Source organism: Trematomus bernacchii, unplaced genomic scaffold (genome assembly GCF_902827165.1).
Source record: "Trematomus bernacchii unplaced genomic scaffold, fTreBer1.1, whole genome shotgun sequence".
Classification (NCBI taxonomy): domain Eukaryota; kingdom Metazoa; phylum Chordata; class Actinopteri; order Perciformes; family Nototheniidae; genus Trematomus; species Trematomus bernacchii.
The window spans coordinates 4,617,579-4,636,194 of NW_022988066.1; the positions used below are offsets into that span (position 1 = coordinate 4,617,579).

Below are 18,616 nucleotides of genomic sequence, written 5' to 3' on the forward strand. Positions count from 1 at the left end.
AAGAAAATATTTGTGCAAATCATTATTATTACAAGAAAAAATACTTTGGATTTCAAGAAAACACTTAAAGAATGTGGTTATGCCTTTGAAATCTCCCCCACAGTAAATAAGGGTTAGTATCCCTGTTTATCTTTTCTAAGCCTTGGCCCACTTTGAATTTCTGACCCACTTCCTCATGAGTGTGAGAACAGGCAACAGTGAAAGTAAAAAAGTTGTGACGGCAACAAAATAGTACTGTAGAAATCACTGAATACCTACAGACACAAGCTACGATCTGTATGAGCGTAGTCATTTGCTGAGGGATAATCCTTTGATCAACATCACCGACCCACGAGTGTCCCAGAAAGTATTTCCTCTTTGAATAAATCAATCAAAAAGATTATTTTTTGGTTAATCATTTCAGTCACAATTGTACTCTTCTTTCACTTTAAAATAGGTAGTTTAGATAACAACACCTAATTAGGATTAAAGAGGTAATGTTCAAAACTTGCTAGATTAATCACGTGATTTAAACTGATTTAATGAAGGACCAATTTAGCCAAGAAGTAAAATACCATCACACATGATTCGAATCAACTTGTTTATAATTAGAATACCTTAATAAGCTATATCCCAAACTATTAAGATAAGGCCATATGTTGTCTTAATGCTGATGGTTAATCAGTGAAGTACTTTCTTGTCTTTCTGCAAGATGACTGTAGGTGGAATGAAATGGACAAATTGCACATATCTTTATAATGCAATAATACTATTGTTAAAAACAACTGAAGTATGACTTGTGGAGGGTAGTGCACTGGTTAGCACTGTTACCTCACAGCAAACAGGATCGTACATTACTGAATCTGCAGATCTCTGAATTGCCACTCAGATTTTTAATTTTGTTCAGGGATTTATGAAGCTAAAGTTGTGTAATGGCTCTCACCCTATGTGAACTAGTGTAGGCTAGAATGACCCCTTACCTCCTTTGAACTACTGTTGTCATATAGGACACCACTGTGTGATGCCATCACCTTGGCTTTTTACTACCAACATGCCAATCTATTTTGGTGATGGGGACATGCCTCATAAATGTTTTTAAGACTGGTTTATTGCAAGTGTATTCCTGGTTTTTAAAAACTGCATCCAGGAAACTGCCAGTAATACCAATCAGCTGACACAGATCATCAACACATTGCCAGTACCAAATACTTGTGAGAGAAATATGACCAAGACATGTAAAGTAATAAGAAGATATATACTATTCTATTCTTCATACATTTATATAAGTGATGGATTGATTAAGACATTACTCTGCAGTCAAACAAAAACAACCGTCACAATACAGTTTGTCATAACATTCCTTTAAAGTCATTAAAAATACGTCTTAAAAATGCATCGTATATGTCATTGAGAAGCAATTTTACAGTATGCCAAACAAAGTCATACAAATCACAATGAGTACTTGCACTTTGTAAGTACATTTTGATGCTAATGCTTTTATCATTTGACTTAATAGCAGTGTATTTCTACTCTGTGGTATTACTACTTCTTTAAGTCTTTTGAGTACGTGTTTGACCAATGCTTGCCAGATAAACGTTTACACTGAACCCTCAATCAACTCCTTTCTCCACCCAACTCACTATCATTCTGAGTGATAACACATACATAATGACTTAGGAGCCATGACCTCTGACCTCAGAGAAAGGTACTTCTTCAACCTCTGACCGTTGTTGCATTAGGGCAGCCACACTGGAGCTGTTATTTTAAGTCTGAATCCTCAGGGATGCTTTTACTCTTCAAACACCAGAAATCTTCCACGGGAAATAAGCTCTTACTGGGGGCTAATGGTGTGGGAACAAACTCTATTGATTGTAATCACACAGGACACAAGCCTACATTGATTGTGGCTTAGAAGGACTGCTTCTCTAACGCACCAATGTAACACTCCAAAGAGTCATTAATTACTTCTGGAAAACGTTAATGTGTGTTTAAGTCACCTGGCGATAATCTGTGATCACGTTTATGTAAAGATCTTATTTCTGAACGTTGCACTGATGAACGACTGCAAACAGAAGAAGTTCATTATTCAGCTTTTGCATAATTATAATGAAAGCTTACTTTCCAACAAGGCCATTTGAATATTGTCAAGTTTATCTCTAATCACACTTACTTACTGAAGTTGACAATTTTAATGTAAGCGTTTTTTTTTTAATGTTCTTTAAAAAGAAAGCACATTGTGGTTCCTGAAATGATTACGTTTCTTTGATGCAGGATTTGCACATCTTTAAGGTATTTTGTTTTCCTCGGCTGATAGGAAGATGTAAAATGATGAGCCTCTGCCTGATACTAGGCAAAACAAATATTGTTTACCCACAACAAAGGCTTTTGGTGTGTGACAATCTCATTTATCAAAAGGAGTTTAAAAAAAGTTTGGTGTGCATGAGCTTGTTTAACATGTGTGTATTTGTAGTCTTTCTAATGATGATACATGTATTGGTATAATCCTGATTGCATTTAGTTGAAAACATGAATTATGCTCACTGAGACAATGACACTGGAATGGTAACCATCCACTTCCTCTGTTTGGCTTTCAGGTTCCTGAAGTCTGGCCTGAAGTTTCCATTTCCCCCTTTGTATTTCATCCCATGTTGTCAGACTAGACATGTTGTTTTCTAGGAGACCTATTGCTGAGTTAAAACCATAGCTGTGGTAAGTCTGTGAAGTCCATTAAGCTGTTGTGTGTGTGATTCTCTGCAGTTAGGGCTGCAACTTGTGATTATTTTCATTTTTCATTATTTCTTTCTGTCAGAAAATGGTGAAAATGTCGATCAATGTTTCTACAACTCAAATTCATATAGATAACTGTCACACACGAGTAAAGAGATCAATACATATTAACATTCAAGAAGCTGGAATCTAACTTTTCTTTAAAAATTACACAAACCAATGAATGGTTTATCAAAGTAGGTGCTGATCACTTTTATAATTGGTAAGTAATTGATTAGTTCATTGGTCTCTGCAGCTCTATGGGCAATATGAAGAAACATGACTTGCTTGAACAGTTATCAATCAGCGTTTTAAAAAGTCCTGAAGTTTTAAGGGCTTTTTTTGGTGGATCATGTTGGACAGTAATCACATATTTCATAATCAAATAGAGCACTCTTTATGCTTTGAAGAAGATCAAACAGATTTTGAATTTCCATTGAATAGTTTTTTTATTTCAGTAATTTATAAGCAAAATTAACATTGCAAAACTTCTCATGGACATATTTAAAGACACTTTGTATTTACAGGCTTGTAGGTACCATATATTATACATCATACAAGTATGACTTAGAATAAATGATTTAATATATAATATAATGAACAATGAAAAACAATGAAAAACTTTAAAGAATGCAACATTTTTTGCAAAATTCTCACATTAATGACTTTAATTATAATTATTGAATTGAAAACTTTTTTCGTCATTATTCTCACTTGAAATTAAAAAGGAAATGGTGTCAAATTATTTAAAATACACACTTTGTAATGAAAGGGCCTTTAAAACGTTAAATGTTATCTACACCTGCATTTGCCATTTGTATTTTTTTAACTTTGTCTATGATTCATAAAGACAAAAACAATGTCTTTCATGAGCTGAGGAGTTATTCCCTTCTCCTGTATAGCGTGTTTAAACGGTTACCTAGGTTACAGCCACAGGTTTACAGTTATGGATGTTCTCTTATCAGAAAAGCTGTATTTTTGGAGACATTGCAAAATCATTAGTTATATGACACTACACCACGACGGTCTGTTGTGTTTCATGTGTGATAGCAGATGAAAAGGGTTAAGCTCCGACTGCTGCTGGCTATATCCAGTCTTAGCACCGTGGAAGATGTCATGTTAATGGATGCCTGGGGTTCCTGGATCAACAGTGTGGCACTGATATATCAACAGGGAGCAAGGAATCAATCCCACTGCTGGGAGGAGTCTCAGCTACTTTACATTTTCAAAGTGAACTTGGGAAGAGAGAGAACCCCTGTGGAGAGGGATCCCTCAGAAGGAAATGGCATCTGGCTTCCACACTCACCCTGTATCCTCTCCATACATGTGATAGGAAACAGTATGAAAATCATATAATATTAAACTAACATGTACTGCTGATAAGAGTGTGATTGCCTCATATAAAATCATCAATGGTGTTGCTCTCAACACTTGTGACAGTACTTAACAGTCCGATATAATACTAGTCCGTCAGTCTTCTGAAAGTTTAAAAAGATAATATATGTTACATTTTAAAAGCCTTAAAATAAAGTCAGTTGGTTAAGTCATTGTTCAATGGAAGAACATCTAATCTAGTGTAAACTATACATTTCAGTTGCAAGTAAACAACAGTGTGCTGTCATTCTCTCTTCTCTTGAAACGAAATGTATTTCCAATTTCTTTATACATTGAAAAATTGTCAAGGAATGAGTGTAACTATATTGTTGAACAGTGACACAAAAAATTACAGCTGTTGAATTGCTTTTTAAATATTTACTGGCAGCAAATGATTTGTTATGGCATTGGGTGTATCAGGTTTAGTATAAACATAGCTGAAGTGTGACCCAATGTGAAACCATTGGTCATAGCAAATCAAGTTACAAAGGCAGAACCTGAGTTGAGACCTGAAGCCTTATTTTTCTCCTCCTGCACAGCGAGGTACCGAGGCTAACAAGCTGGCTACAGTCCTGTGACTGCAGGGAGAGGTGACCCTGCCATTTCCCTCTCAATTACTGGAGGATAAATCTCACTGGTGTGCAGCGGGACATGAATGTGGGCGCAGCTTTATTGTGGCTGAAAATATCAGTGAGGGTCCATGGCATCCAAATTCACAGGGCTTAACAGCCTGGGGGATGGACAGAGGAGAGGGGTGACGAAGAAAAGATCAAATTAAGGCTGGAATGGGAAACAAGATCATCAAACCCGATTTGCATAACAAAGATACATCACACACACCAGGATGAAATATAAGTCTATTCTAAGTGTACATTCTGCACATCAATGACATAAATAACCACTAAAGCTGGGACTACAAGCCCTCTCATGGCACTATATGAGTTTAAATATGGTAACCGCCATGACACTAATTCAACAACCAAATTAAACAAATTATTACTAACTGCAACTTTGACATGGAACCCGGTCAAGTGTGTATTGTATGAAGAATCAGTCACTTAACTGTTTCTTCTAAATCTTCACACACGTACAAACCCACTCCTCCAGCTCTTTATTGGAGAAAATTAGTGTTTTAAGTCTGGATGAACATTTGTGAGCCTGTTAGTTCAATCAAGCATTAAGTTGGCTGATGCTGTTTTCCCTTTACACCCTGTGGTTGCCTGACAGTCTGCCATGAAGTCTCGTAGCAGAGCATAGCAGCCCATCAGCCCGCGTCATTGGCTAAAATACTTGACCAATTTTACTTTGATTTTTGCAATTTGCCTCAAGCAAGTTTATGCATCGAGATACTTTTTAATCTCGTCTGTCTGTCTTTACCCCAGAGCAGTTAGGAAAATTATACAGCGCTGGTGTGCTGTCTCGCAGAAGATTGGCCTATTGGATCAAGTCCTTTGATTGGCCCATTAAATCAGGTAATTTCAGTCAAGTGTTTGAATGTAAAGAGTCCTGACTGACTGACTGACTTGTTAATGACCCGTGACAAGTTGTTTAATCATTCTGGTCAGAGGTCCTTGGTTAGCTGTCCAAGATATTTGGCCTCAGCATTCTCATGTGTCCAACCATGTCACTCCTGGGACCTCTCTGAACTTCATGTCACACAACACTAGGGATGGGTATCGTTTGAAATGTATCGATTCCGATTCCGGTTCTGCTTATCGATTCCGGTTCTTATCGATTCCCCGTTTCGATTCCAAAATTGTAAAAGAAAGAGGTCAAACGTTTAGATAAGAAAAATATTTGTATTCTTTTAAGCTTTAACTGACATTTTTACAAATAAAAAATATAAATGCAATACAAATGTATTGCACAATAGTTGTGCTTTATTTTAACTGAGCTATGCCTGTGGCAAGCTATTAACAGGCATTACACTGTGCCTTGTCTTTTTCTTTTTTAGTGTAGTGGAGCCTCACTTTAGAGCGTTTACCGCGATCCATCTTTGGTGTTATGAAGTGACTGAGCTCGTGAACTGTCTACGGGAGGGCGGGGGGAGCCTCGCTGCGGGGCAACTGTTGACCTCTGTCGCCTGTCAGCGCAACTTGCATGATGCCGTTTAAAAAAATTAAGGGCGGTGCCAGCCGTCAGCATACCGAGCCGACCGTCAACGGCCCGCTGTGATTCTCCAGAACACACAGATCATGGCCTGTGGATATACTGTATTCCACCGGGTCACCGCGGGGCAGACGGACCCGGTGGAATACAGGGTCTACCGCGTTTAGGAACCGTTAAGCAGAACCGAAATTGTGTATTTTGTTTGGGTACCCGGTATTTTCTTATCGGTTCTCATCTGGAACCGAGTTTCGGTTCCCAACCCTACACAACACTCATAACTATTTGCTTTAATTGCATCAACTGTGTTTGTGAAAATCATATTGCTTAGTTGGAAATACACAACTCCAGTATCAATCAAACACGGCTCAATCTGTTAATAGGACACTTAACTTTAAAAAGAACTTACTGGATGAAATAAACCCATTAAAACCATGTTATGTTTCACGCAGATTTGGTCTCATGTATCCTGTAACAGTAGCCTACACTTATTCGTTATTTTGTGATGTCATTATATTCTTGTTTGAAAACACACGCAGCAGTTTTATTTTTCAATGCCCGTCAAGCAGAATAAGGTGTCAAATTCAAGGAGTCACATTCAAAAAGATTCTTGGGAGTTATACTTTTACCGAACATTTCTTATTGACACGGGGCAGAACAGTACAGAAATACTTTAAATATGATTTTGCATTAGCTAAATATGGATGAAAAACCCTCTGAACACAAAGGCAGTAATTGCAGGAACAAGTGTCATGTTAATTTACAGCAACACGTACAGTGCGATCTCACCTCTGTTTTTACACACACGCTAAGGTATGAAAAACAAAACTACTCAAAGACATTTGTTCTGTCTCGTGATAATCTCTACATCTCTGAAAGTAAGATTGATTTGTTCCATACATTGTCCCTGAGTGAATGGAGAGAAACAACACAGTCAGCACAATTCATGTTCACACTAACACATAACACTGGAATGTACTGACATTACTGTGTGCCATGTCTATTTTGTTGATATCTACATAAATCCATTTTTGTCATAGTGTGGCAGTGTCTCAGAGCCATAAAATACATTTCACATACACTCACACACAAGCTTCAGAGAGGTTATTGAGATACAGTATAATTATTTAAATGGCAGTTCAAAAGGCTAACAAAGGTGTACAGATTAAGTTAGCACCAGTTGTGTTGATTTACAAACAAATATAATACAATAATAGTCAAAGGATCACAATAATCACTTAAATTGAACAAACAATTTTGGAGAAAAACATACGTTTGTCTTGGAATATAAGAAATAAGTCAATTTCCAAAAGACTATACAGCTATTTTAGCAGAAAAAATAATAACCTGAAGTTCAATATTCAGAATCTATATTATATTGAGCATCAAGTCTGTATAAACTCGAGGGCCTGGTCACACATCCACAATCTGAAGTGAATGTTTTACCCTTTCATTAAATTGAAATAAACTGGAACAAAATGTCAATTTTAGCCCTAATTCATTTAGGTGGTCATTATCCTTAAATAATGACAGTGACGAAATGTTTGTCCTTTCTGTAATAGGAGTAAGTTGCTTCAACATAGCAGAGTACACATTTCAGAAATAAACACTTCAATTGTTTGCATCCAGTTTTTAGACACTGAACTATAGAGTAAAAACAGTTATATCCTCGTTCTCTAAATGAAACACAGGAATTGTTCTCCAGAAGGAAAATAAAAAACAGTTTTGAGTCCGGACCTTTCACACCGCTGCTGCCTGAACAGCCCGGGGAGGAATTGTCTTCCTATCTCATCAATCGTACAATGTGTAATGTGTTCCATCAAACCCTAATGTTTTACACTCCAATGAACACTCCTAACCTCATACCGGCGTGGTCCTTCTGTTTCCTCCATCTTTCTGATCTTTCTGGAAGCAGTTGTGGACTTGTAAAAATCCAGAGTCCCTCTCTGGACTGTAGGGCCCAGCGGTCGCTCCCTTCAGAGTGTCCCGACTGCGGGAGTACAGGGATATATCCCCCATCGGCAGACCCATCCCTAACCCTCCTCCGCATGCTCCCCCGATCTTCATCCCCACTGGAGAGGGCTCGCGGGACGGGTCACTCGAACTGGATCGCGAGCGCCTTCGCCGATAGCGGTAACTTGGAATGCGAGAGTATGGTGAAGAAGAGGAGGTGGCTTTAATGAAGTTGCGTACGGCTCTGAAGCGCGTCTCTTTGTTTTTCTCGATGAATATGTTGACAGCGAGGACACCCACTGATTCAGCCACGATGAAGGAGAGGGCGCCAAAGTAAAAGGACCAGCCATAGCTGTAGTGGTTTTTCTTATCCTCGTCTTTCTTGTCACTCGGGTCTCCGGCGTTGCTGGAGATGTAGACGATGATGCCGATGATATTACTCAGGCCTGAAGAGAGCAGAAAAGGAGAGATGAAGATAGAGAGAAGCTGTAAAATGCATAATGTTTAGGCACATACGTTAAGTGGATGATACAAAAGGACAGCACGGTATCATCAAGATGCAGTCACACATTAGACAACCCTCGTATTCTACAGTATAACTTCATCCCTTTCAACGCCTGAGAACATTATCTTTACAAGTGATATTTATTCCTTGTTGGGTGACAGAATAATCTTTATTAAAAAATGTGTCATTAACAAGAACGTGATTTGAATATTCACACCTTTCCTGCAGTTTTTTTACTTCTGAGATGCTCTTTTGCATTTTCACAACAAAACAAAATGTGTCACTCCCAATTAAAGAAAACAATAGCTTCAAGGTTAAGGCAAGATTTGCTTCAAGAGTGTAAGATATGTACACTTTATTTTTGGGTTTGTGTAAAAAACGTATTTAATTTTTTGCCTAATTATAGAAACGGTTTGGGTAACTTAAACAAGACACTGAAGTGGACGTCTTACGTCGTGTATGTCTTTTGTGCTTTTGTCCTTCGATGTCTTTCTTTCTGTTGTACTGCACAGAATGTATTTGTTGTCGCAGCAGCTTGTGTGTATATACTGTATCTGTAGTGCAACTGCTCCTACCTGCAGCCACAAACAGGATGCCAGCACTGAGCAGGATGTTGTTCTTGTTGTTGTAGAAGCGTCCGAACACGACACACAGGCCCCCCAACATCAGCAGAACGTTGCTCAGAATGGGGAAAAGGCTCGATGCACGAACTATACCTGTTCATAAGAGACAGTGAAGCCTCCTTGTGAGTAAGATTGAAGAAACACGTCACTTAAAATCACAGTTTTCCTAGGAGTCATTCCTCTATTTGTTTACATATACGCTATGCACATTCCTACCAATGGTTTCACACTATGTCACTTATCACCAGGTGGCAGTTACATCAGAACATATGCAGGAACACCTTCTGAGCAGCAAAGACATCAAATAAGAAGACTGCTAGCAAACAACCATGGATGTAATGCAATCTGTAAATGCTTTTTTTGTATCAGCTTTGCATACATTGTAAGAGGAAGATGCATTTAACACATTTAAAAGAGGTCAACAATACATACACAACTCTGAAAATTACACATTTAGTTCAAATGCACAGTCCTTCAACATAATACTGTCCAAGTATTCTTCCAAAACATTATAAAATACATGATGTAGTTAATACGTTTTTTTCTGATCTCAATACCCCTGTGGAGGCAAACTAAATCACTGCCATGGGTTCAACAGATGGATGCTTCCACAAAGACTAAAGCCTGAGTAGCATACGTTCATTTCCATGACACTAACAGTCATGGGTTGAGGGTTTATTGAAATGTATCAATTTAGACAACAGCAAAGATAGGAACAGTTGCTTTGGGACACAGGGCATCAAACTAGATGCCAAACGTAATTTGCACAGTAAGGCTCACCTGGAACCTTAAGGAACATGGATAGATGGATTGAATTGTAATAGCCTAAACCACCCATAGTTTTAAAACAATTATTTGAGTAAAGCCACATTTTAGACCTATTACTCTTCTGCACACAACACATTCATCATCTCCATAGCTCCAATTACTGTAATGACATCAGACTTTTATGGGGGAGGCACAGAGATGTCTTGACACATTAAGTGCCCTTGTGAAAACTCCATCACCACTCGAAGAAAGGATGAAGAGGATTAAGGGTTTAAGTGAAGATGAAGAGGTTGCGATGACTTACGTAAGATGTACTCGGAGCTGTCTGTATCGTAGTCGTTATCCTCTGGAAAATGATTGATCCGAAAACAGCTTCCTTTGTTGATACCTGTAGAGGAGCCAAAAGCACACAGAATGTGATGGATGGCAGTAACAGCCTGTGCAGGGACACAATAACAACACAGTCTTAATAATGGAGCAAGGCATGACATTGTCCAATTATGGTAGAAGGTATAGAAGAAAATAAAGGTTGACCATCCAGCGAATCAATGTGAAGCGTTTGTGATCATGAGAGAAAAAAGTTATTGACTTGTTTCTTGTAAAAGAATATCTAAACCAGTGCTGAACTGGCTTGTTTTCACCTCTAACCATGTCAGACAGCATTTGAGGACATGGTGTTATGGATTTGAGATTCTGGAGTTCTCAAGCCCTCAGGCACCTTCTATTCAAAGACCCAGTCTCTTCCCCGAGAACATTTCTCCTCCACTTTTAAGGGAATAAAACATTGGAGCATTATGAATATTGAAAGGTTATACTTTGAATTAAAGTCAGACGTCTGATTTTGCTACCACATCCTGTCACTTCTACCTTTGCTTCTGTTTTTGTTGCTCTGGAGCAATGGTAGACCCGCCTGCATATGTGCCAATGGACATGCACTATCTGTGTCTAAAATGTAGCATTGGAATCTCTCATAGACTTAATATATACAGTGTGTGTTTTATGTGACACAACATATTGCTCTTCTAATCTGAAAAATGAACAGAAGTTGGACCAATTTATTCAATACAGCTGTTGAGCAGAAAAATAATTTGCACAAAATCTGCCGTTCTAATGTTTATGAGGAATGAAATTAATACAAGTTTCTCAGGCCTCAATGATAAAATAAAACATCAACACTAAATCAAAACTACTAAAATTACTCCACATGGTATTTCTAAGGCCAATGTACTGTAAAAGCCACTAACAATGACAATAAGCCTCAGATAAACATGCTGTTTCACTTCACTGTATTTTTCACTGATTCAATTGTTAAAGGTCCCATGTCATGGCCATTTCTACTGATCATAATTCCATTGTTGAGGTATACTAGAATAGATTTACATTGTTCAATGTTCCAAAATCACATTGATTTTCACATACAGCATCTCTGTATAGTATGTGTATTCACTCTCTGTCCTACACGGCTTGTTGGAGCTCCTGCCCCCCCTCCCTATGAGCCCACTGTGCTCTGATTGGTCAGCTCGCCCACTCTGTTCTGATGAGTCCACCACCGTTACAGCGGAACATCAGTGTTTATGTGTTACAATGGCATTTGTCAGCAACCAGAAAATGACACCAGTAATGACAAACAGATGAGAATGCTGCGTGGGGTCTGGGTGCCGTGTTGGCGGGACGTTGCGGGGCTCGCTACTCCGCCCTTTGAGGCTCGAGGAGCGGACAGTGTGAGCTGGATTGCTGGTGTTGTTTCCTGGTTGCTGCGTGGGGTCTGCGAGACAGCGAGACACTGCGGAGCTCAGCCTGAGCACACACATACACTCACAGCCTGAGCTCCGAGTGTGTGTGTGTGTAAGGAGCTCCGCGCAGCACCGGGGCTGAGAAAAGATAAGGCTGAGTGAGTGTGTGTGTGTGTGTGTGTGTGTGTGTGTGTGTGTGTGTGTGTGTGTGTGTGTGTGTGTGCGGAGCTCCGCGGCTGAGAAAAGATAAGGCTGAGTGAGTGTGTGTGTGTGCGGAGCTCCGTGGATTGGTCCATTTGGACTTCGTTACGTCAATAGGACCCGGAAGGAAAAAATGTTGTGGGTTTGGCCAGTGGTTAGCTGTGTTGTGGCTCCAAAATCTGAATCAGTGTGAACATTTGCTGATTAGAGTGGCTTTATGCCTCTCAAACTAAACACCAGGAAAACAGAGCTCATGGTTGTGGCACCCAAGGCGCTGCTCCGGAAGGTTGGTAACTTCATCCTTGAGGTTGACGGCTGCTCCATCTCCCCATCTCCTGAAGCCCGCAACCTGGGTGTCATCCTTGACTCCACCCTTTCCTTCCACTCCCACATCAAGTCTGTTACCAAATCGGCCTTTTTCCATCGAAGGAACATTGCCAGACTCCGACCGTCACTCTCGGAGTCGGTTGCAGAAACCCTAGTCCATGCTTTCGTCACCTCCCGCTTGGAATACTGCAATGGTGTCCTGTTTGGGGTCCCCAAAAAAACCCTGGACAGGCTCCAGTATGTTCAAAACTGTGCTGCTGGGGTACTACACATAAAAAGCCGTGGCAGCACATCACTCCCACCCTCATCCACCTCCACTGGCTGCCGGTCAAGTCCTGCATAACTTACAAAGTCCTCCTCCTCACCTACAGGTCCCTCCATGCCCATGCCCCCCAGTACTTATCGGACATCCTTCGCCCACATGCCCCACCCCGGAACCTCCCTGCGGAGATCCACAACATCCCCACGCTTGACGCCTTCAAAAGGGCCCTCAAGTCCCATCTGTTTGCTAAGGCCTTTGGCCCCTAATCTATTTGTTGTTTTGTCTGTCTGACTGTTTGTCTGACTGCCTTTTATTATGTTTGTTTCTACTCCTGTTCTTCTCTGTAAAGCGACCTTGGGTCTCATTAAAGGCGCTATATAAATCCAAGCTATTATTATTATTATTAAGCTAATGTCACCTTTGTCTGCTACATGTTCAAGGTTAATGCCTGTGGTGGGAAAGAGAGAAACGGAAAATCTATACCCACAAAGGTATAGTGATGAAACATCCAGGAGTCTATCTTCACATACTCCACTCTCTGAACCTCACTCTTTCAGTCTCTTTAAACTCTCACCTTCTGTCTCTTTTTACAACACTCTTACCACTATCATGTCTCAATTACCCACTTCTCTCCCTCCTGTGTTCCAAATGTTTTCCTCTTCAACCCCCTCAGCTTCCCTTTGATCTTTTATGTACCAAGCACATACTTCGATCGATACCGAAGCACATTCAGTTGAAATATAATCTTTGTTCTTGCTGTATGAGTGTATCTTGCTTGTATTTCACATTTGCAAGAAGTGTAATTGGAGGTTTTCTCCTTATTATACTGTAAATGTCCAGGAAAAAAAGAGTGACAGATGTAGGGTAAAGGATAAAGAATCAGGAAGTCAAAAAAGGGTAGTCCTTGACAAAAGAAAATGTGGACTTACACTAAATCGATTTGTCGACTAATTGATCGATTGATGTAATTGTCGTAAGTTTCTCCACAAAGAATCATGCATATGAACCACTTTAATCATAAGATTCTTGAAGATAAGTCATTCTGCATGAAAAAAGGATTGACAATTACTTATCAAATAAAAAATCGAGCAGTCTATGACCAAAAACACCAAATAATCAAATAGACCCACGAGTCATTAATGAGAGGAGTAGCGCTGAGAGAGAGAGAGAGAGAGAGAGGAGAGAGAGAGAGAGGGAGGCTCACTAGGGGAGGTATCTCCCCAGAGCCCATCTGTCTGAGAGACCGGAGCCCATCTTTTATTACTCAGCATATCTTCACCATGGCAACCTTCCCCGGCAACCCAGAATCACATTTCTAGCTCCGCTTCTCAGAGGACGCCTTTCACATCTTTCTAATGTATTCACCACACACACACACACACACACACACACACACACACACACACACACACACACACACACACACACACACACACACACACACACACACACACACACAAACACACGCATATTTGTCCATTTGAAAGCAGACCGAATTTCTGTTTGAAACAAGTCATGTCTTTTAGTCCAACTGCAGCGTGTTCAGCGATCAGGGATGATTAGCTTAAGTGAGAGTTCTTGTCGTATTTCAGCATCAATGGCTGCAGAACAAGACTTCACTTTGTTTCCATAAAAGCTAATTTGCCATCACCCTCAGTGAACCTCATCATTGTTCTACAAGACACACCACTCAAACAGACGTCTATTTGGCACATTAGGGAGACAATTTCTTCTACAAGGTTAGCCAACATGTCCCCGGGCATATCCATTATTTATCCCGTCCATTTGACCTGATATAACTAGTTGGATTCCATCTTGTTCTTTGCTCCTGGAGGTGAATACTTCTTTACTGGACAGTAAAATTAGTTATTAAAACAATTTTTCAGACTTTTTCCAAAAATCAAAACAAGCAAACCAGTCAACCACAATAGGAACATGTCAGGTAAGCAGGAACTCAAAAAATAACTTTCCACTTTTTCATCCAAAAAATGCATTTAGCGAAACAGGTGCCACTCAACGTTAGTGTGTGTGAGAAGCAGCAAGTATTGCATGTAACACACATCCAACAATATATGAGGGAAAGAGCATGGCGGAACAGACAGCAGATGTTTAACAGCGAGCACTCCATCTCACTTCTGGTGACGATACTCTCAAGAGTTGGAGGCGAGAGACATGGAATGTGTCTTTTGAGTAACTTTACAGGAAATCCATAAATAGTGATGCTCTTTGATATCTTTGAGCCTTAACAGTGCAGATCAAAAGTGCATGGAGTGTGACTTCTGTAATGGCTGCATTCAGTACATGAGACAAACACAACTTCTGTTTGATTACAAAGGCAGCCAATGGTTGGTTGCAAAACAATTATGAACAGTAACAAACATGCCATATTTCACCTGTAGGAAAGTGTGCAAAAGCTGATTCTGCTTACAATCCTGAGATTACAGAGATAATACTTTACTAGTTAGCAGTGCCATGATTAGCCCCTACATCTGGGATTGTACCTTATATCATTTCATTTTCATCTTTAATTTGAACAGATTTAAAATTAAAATTAAATGTTAAACAGAATACCCTGGTAGAACACAGTATTTTTTTATTTGTTTATACAAAAAATATAGATTTATCTACGTTTGCCTACTTATTTTTGCTGGGTTTTCAGATACAAAAAAATCATTCAAAGCGGAGGTTTCAGCAGCAGTGGAAAGAGGGGGCTGATGCAAGACTTTTTTTCACGGATCACCTGACTGATCTTATTGATCTCGCTTTTCTCCAATGAAGCAGTCGCGCGCAATGGTGTGCAAACGTGTCCAGGCAACACCTCTGAGCAGGAAGCACTCCCAAAACCCCTCATGCGTGTGTGCTGGGGATCATGGATAAGCAGCACAACAGCTGAGGAAATGTTGACAGGATTTCAAGAAGAATGGCAGTTTCTTACAACTTCTGTTGCTGAAAAGTATATTCGTCTAGTTTTTATAGGGTTGCCGAGCAACCATGCCTTACATTATTATCCTACTGGACAAAATATATCTCTTCCTCGTAAATGTATGTAAATGTAAAACACTAAAAATGCCTCTTATTAGTCATGATCTGTGTATTGAGTCCAATTTTTCATTGACAAACTAATTCATTTACAAGAGAAATTGACTCAAACGTAGCATTACGCACGCACGACACTGCTTTTGCGCGCAACAAGCAGCAGTTTCCCTCCAATTCTTCCTTTTTAATATCATGCCCAAGTCACTTTTTTAATGCTATTTAACGAATTCCACAGAATAAATGAGTAATAATGATGATGTACCCCTTGGCAGACTTTAATTGATGGTGCTTCGTCACACCAAGCAAACAGGAATTTGCAAAAAGCAAGGCGTTTCAAGTATTTTTTATTTCGTTTTCCCACCTGTAGCATTTGTTTAAACCCGTTTTCAATGAAGATGTAACGAGTATTGGATCAACCTGGGAACGTTGTCACCTCCCCACCGTAAAAAAGCAGAAGGAGATAAACTTACTCATCACTGGAAACAATATCACCCAGCGAAGACAACAAAAAAGTGTCCAAAAGTTCATGGAATTACAGTTACAAACATATACAATTTCAGTTTACCTTCAATACAGCAGATCCTCCACAGCCCGGAGTGCGTCAGGTCGCCTTTCACTTTCTTGGTTTGCACCTGGGAATCATCGGTGGCATTTGTGGTGTTGCAGATGTACGCCCGAGAGTAAAGCCAGTAGTCGGTGCCGATGGCGATGGTCATGAGACTGAAGGCGGCGAAGGCCCCCACGATGGCCAGCAGAGTCTGAACCCCTCGGTCACACCATGCCATGGCGTCTCATACTGTTTGGATCCTCCACAGCAGCTTACGCACACCGCGAGGAGCGCATGGTGCCCATGATCTGTGAGAGGAAGCGCGCGCGTCTCGCGGTTTTTCCTCTCATCAAGCCAAAGTCTCGATTGTTAACAGCTCGGTTACTGCTCCTCATCCTCCTAAACTTCAGATTGAGAACAATACAAGTTTCTGAGTTTGACACGATGGCAGTTTTCGTTTAATTCCTTTGAGTTGACTGGTTACATCTTCATTCCATGCTACAGGTGGGAATTACAAAAATATTGAAACGCATCCTTTGAAACAAGTATGTTATTGAAATTAATTTAAAGGAAGTTCATAAAACCTATGTCAAGGATCCGAGGCTTTCTGGCTGCTTTACAGTTTAGTTTATAATAGTAAACTGCACGGTTTAACAAAGAATGCAGCGTCGTTCATTCAGACCACACCTTCCACGGCTGTAGCTAAGCCAATAGGAAACGTCGGTGTTTACAGCTGCTGGAACAGGAGAACATCAGACATACACTAACATATGTATATGTCTGATACACTAGAAAATTAAGAGGATAATTTCACAGAGGAGGAAAAAAGGCAATTAGGGTTTATAATCTACTAACCCATGCTTACAAAAAACATATACACATCAAGAACATATTCATTATTCATCCGGACATGCAGTTCAGAAACTGAAATGTTTTCCAAAACATCTTGAAATCAAGTTATGATAAAAACAGAGCCATTGACAGCAAAGTGGAGATAAGAGAGATCTGATATATGGCTGAACTAGCAGCAACTTAACAGAAGTAGAAAAGCATCAACACTGATGAAATATTTCTCTAAATATCTATCAAAACCACTTTGAAGTTAGAGCAGTCTGCTCTCAAGTTTACCCGGCTCGTAAAATTTGTAACGGAAGAAAAACATCTTCTGAACAACCAGAGACTCATGTTCCTAAATGTATGAAAGGGCCAGGCCTGTCACGTTAAGCACTTTGCAGTTTGGCTTATTTTTTTCAGTGGAATGATCTTCATTTTCACACTGACGACCTGCAGGAGCTGCTGCTTGAAATATCTACTCTCTACTGGGAGCCACATCCTTAAGATCCCAGAGTCTAAGTCACTTCCTCATCCCTGCAAGAAGAACAGAAGGGTGCAAAGAGCGTGTGCCTGAATTTGTGAGAGATGGATAGGAGAGTATAGGTATAGGAAATATAGTAAGGAAGAAAGGAGTGGGTTGATGAAAGGAGTGATACAATAACATAAGGTATTGTTTCACATGTAATTAATACTGAGAAGCCAAGTGACCATCATGCTATACTGGGACGGGAAGAGAGGGATTAGCTCCCAGTGTGTGGATCGCAGTAAGAGGAGACAGCATGTGATGTTTTAGATAGCATCTGCTTAAAATGACAATCATAACATATTTGACACAATTGTGCAGAGAGCTTGTATAAAAACATCTACTGATTTGCTTAACCTATGCCTATCCATCTAAAGTGCAGGCTGTTTTTTTGTTGTTTTCATGTCCAAATGCTTGAAGAACACTCCTTGAATTAAAAAATAAATCATTAAACACTTATGTACATTTAATTATAGCACGCTATAGTTATCTCTTTTCAACAAGCATGGAAAATGGTGCCTTACAAATTAAAGTTACATATCTTGTCAAAAATATAGATAACAATTGTGTTCTCTAAAATGATAAACGGTTGTTGCTGCACAGTATATAAGCATTGTAGTTTCTGAAAATAAAACACCTACAGGGCACAGAGGTATTGCTTTTTTTTGAACATGTAAATTGAATACAACATGAATGAATAAGCATTGTAATAACTCGCTGACATACATACAGCGAGACGTCAGTATAATTGTTTTTTTATTTTCCCAAGAGTCCACACAATTTAAAAGATTTGCTACTGAATATATAAATTCAAAATCCATATCAATTATTTCAATTGTGGTAGATTAACCTTTAAAAAGACTACAGTAATTTACAAAAGATCAAGATAATAAGATTTATAATATTCAACAAAAAGCAGTAAGATTATGCAAAAAGCCCAAATCTGGTATTTCAAAAGCCTCAATCGTGAAAAACCCTTACATATACAGTGTATATTAGAGGACCTAAAGTATGGTGCACCCTGGTTTTCCATCCATGCTGTCCGACTTCCATCAGCCAGTGTGTCTTTCCTCCACATG

General features: G+C 39.6%; 1 protein-coding gene across 1 annotated transcript; it reads right to left on the reverse strand.

The window, feature by feature from the left end:
- Positions 1-6,564: 6,564 nt before the first annotated feature.
- Positions 6,565-16,782, reverse strand: LOC117474698 (voltage-dependent calcium channel gamma-4 subunit-like). The gene is made up of 4 exons (XM_034120679.1): positions 16,199-16,782; positions 10,379-10,462; positions 9,259-9,399; positions 6,565-8,624 (listed from the first exon to the last, which is right to left on the reverse strand). Exons 1-4 carry the CDS (start codon positions 16,416-16,418, stop codon positions 8,086-8,088), a joined length of 984 nt encoding a protein of 327 aa, XP_033976570.1. The 5' UTR covers positions 16,419-16,782; the 3' UTR covers positions 6,565-8,085.
- Positions 16,783-18,616: the final 1,834 nt, after the last annotated feature.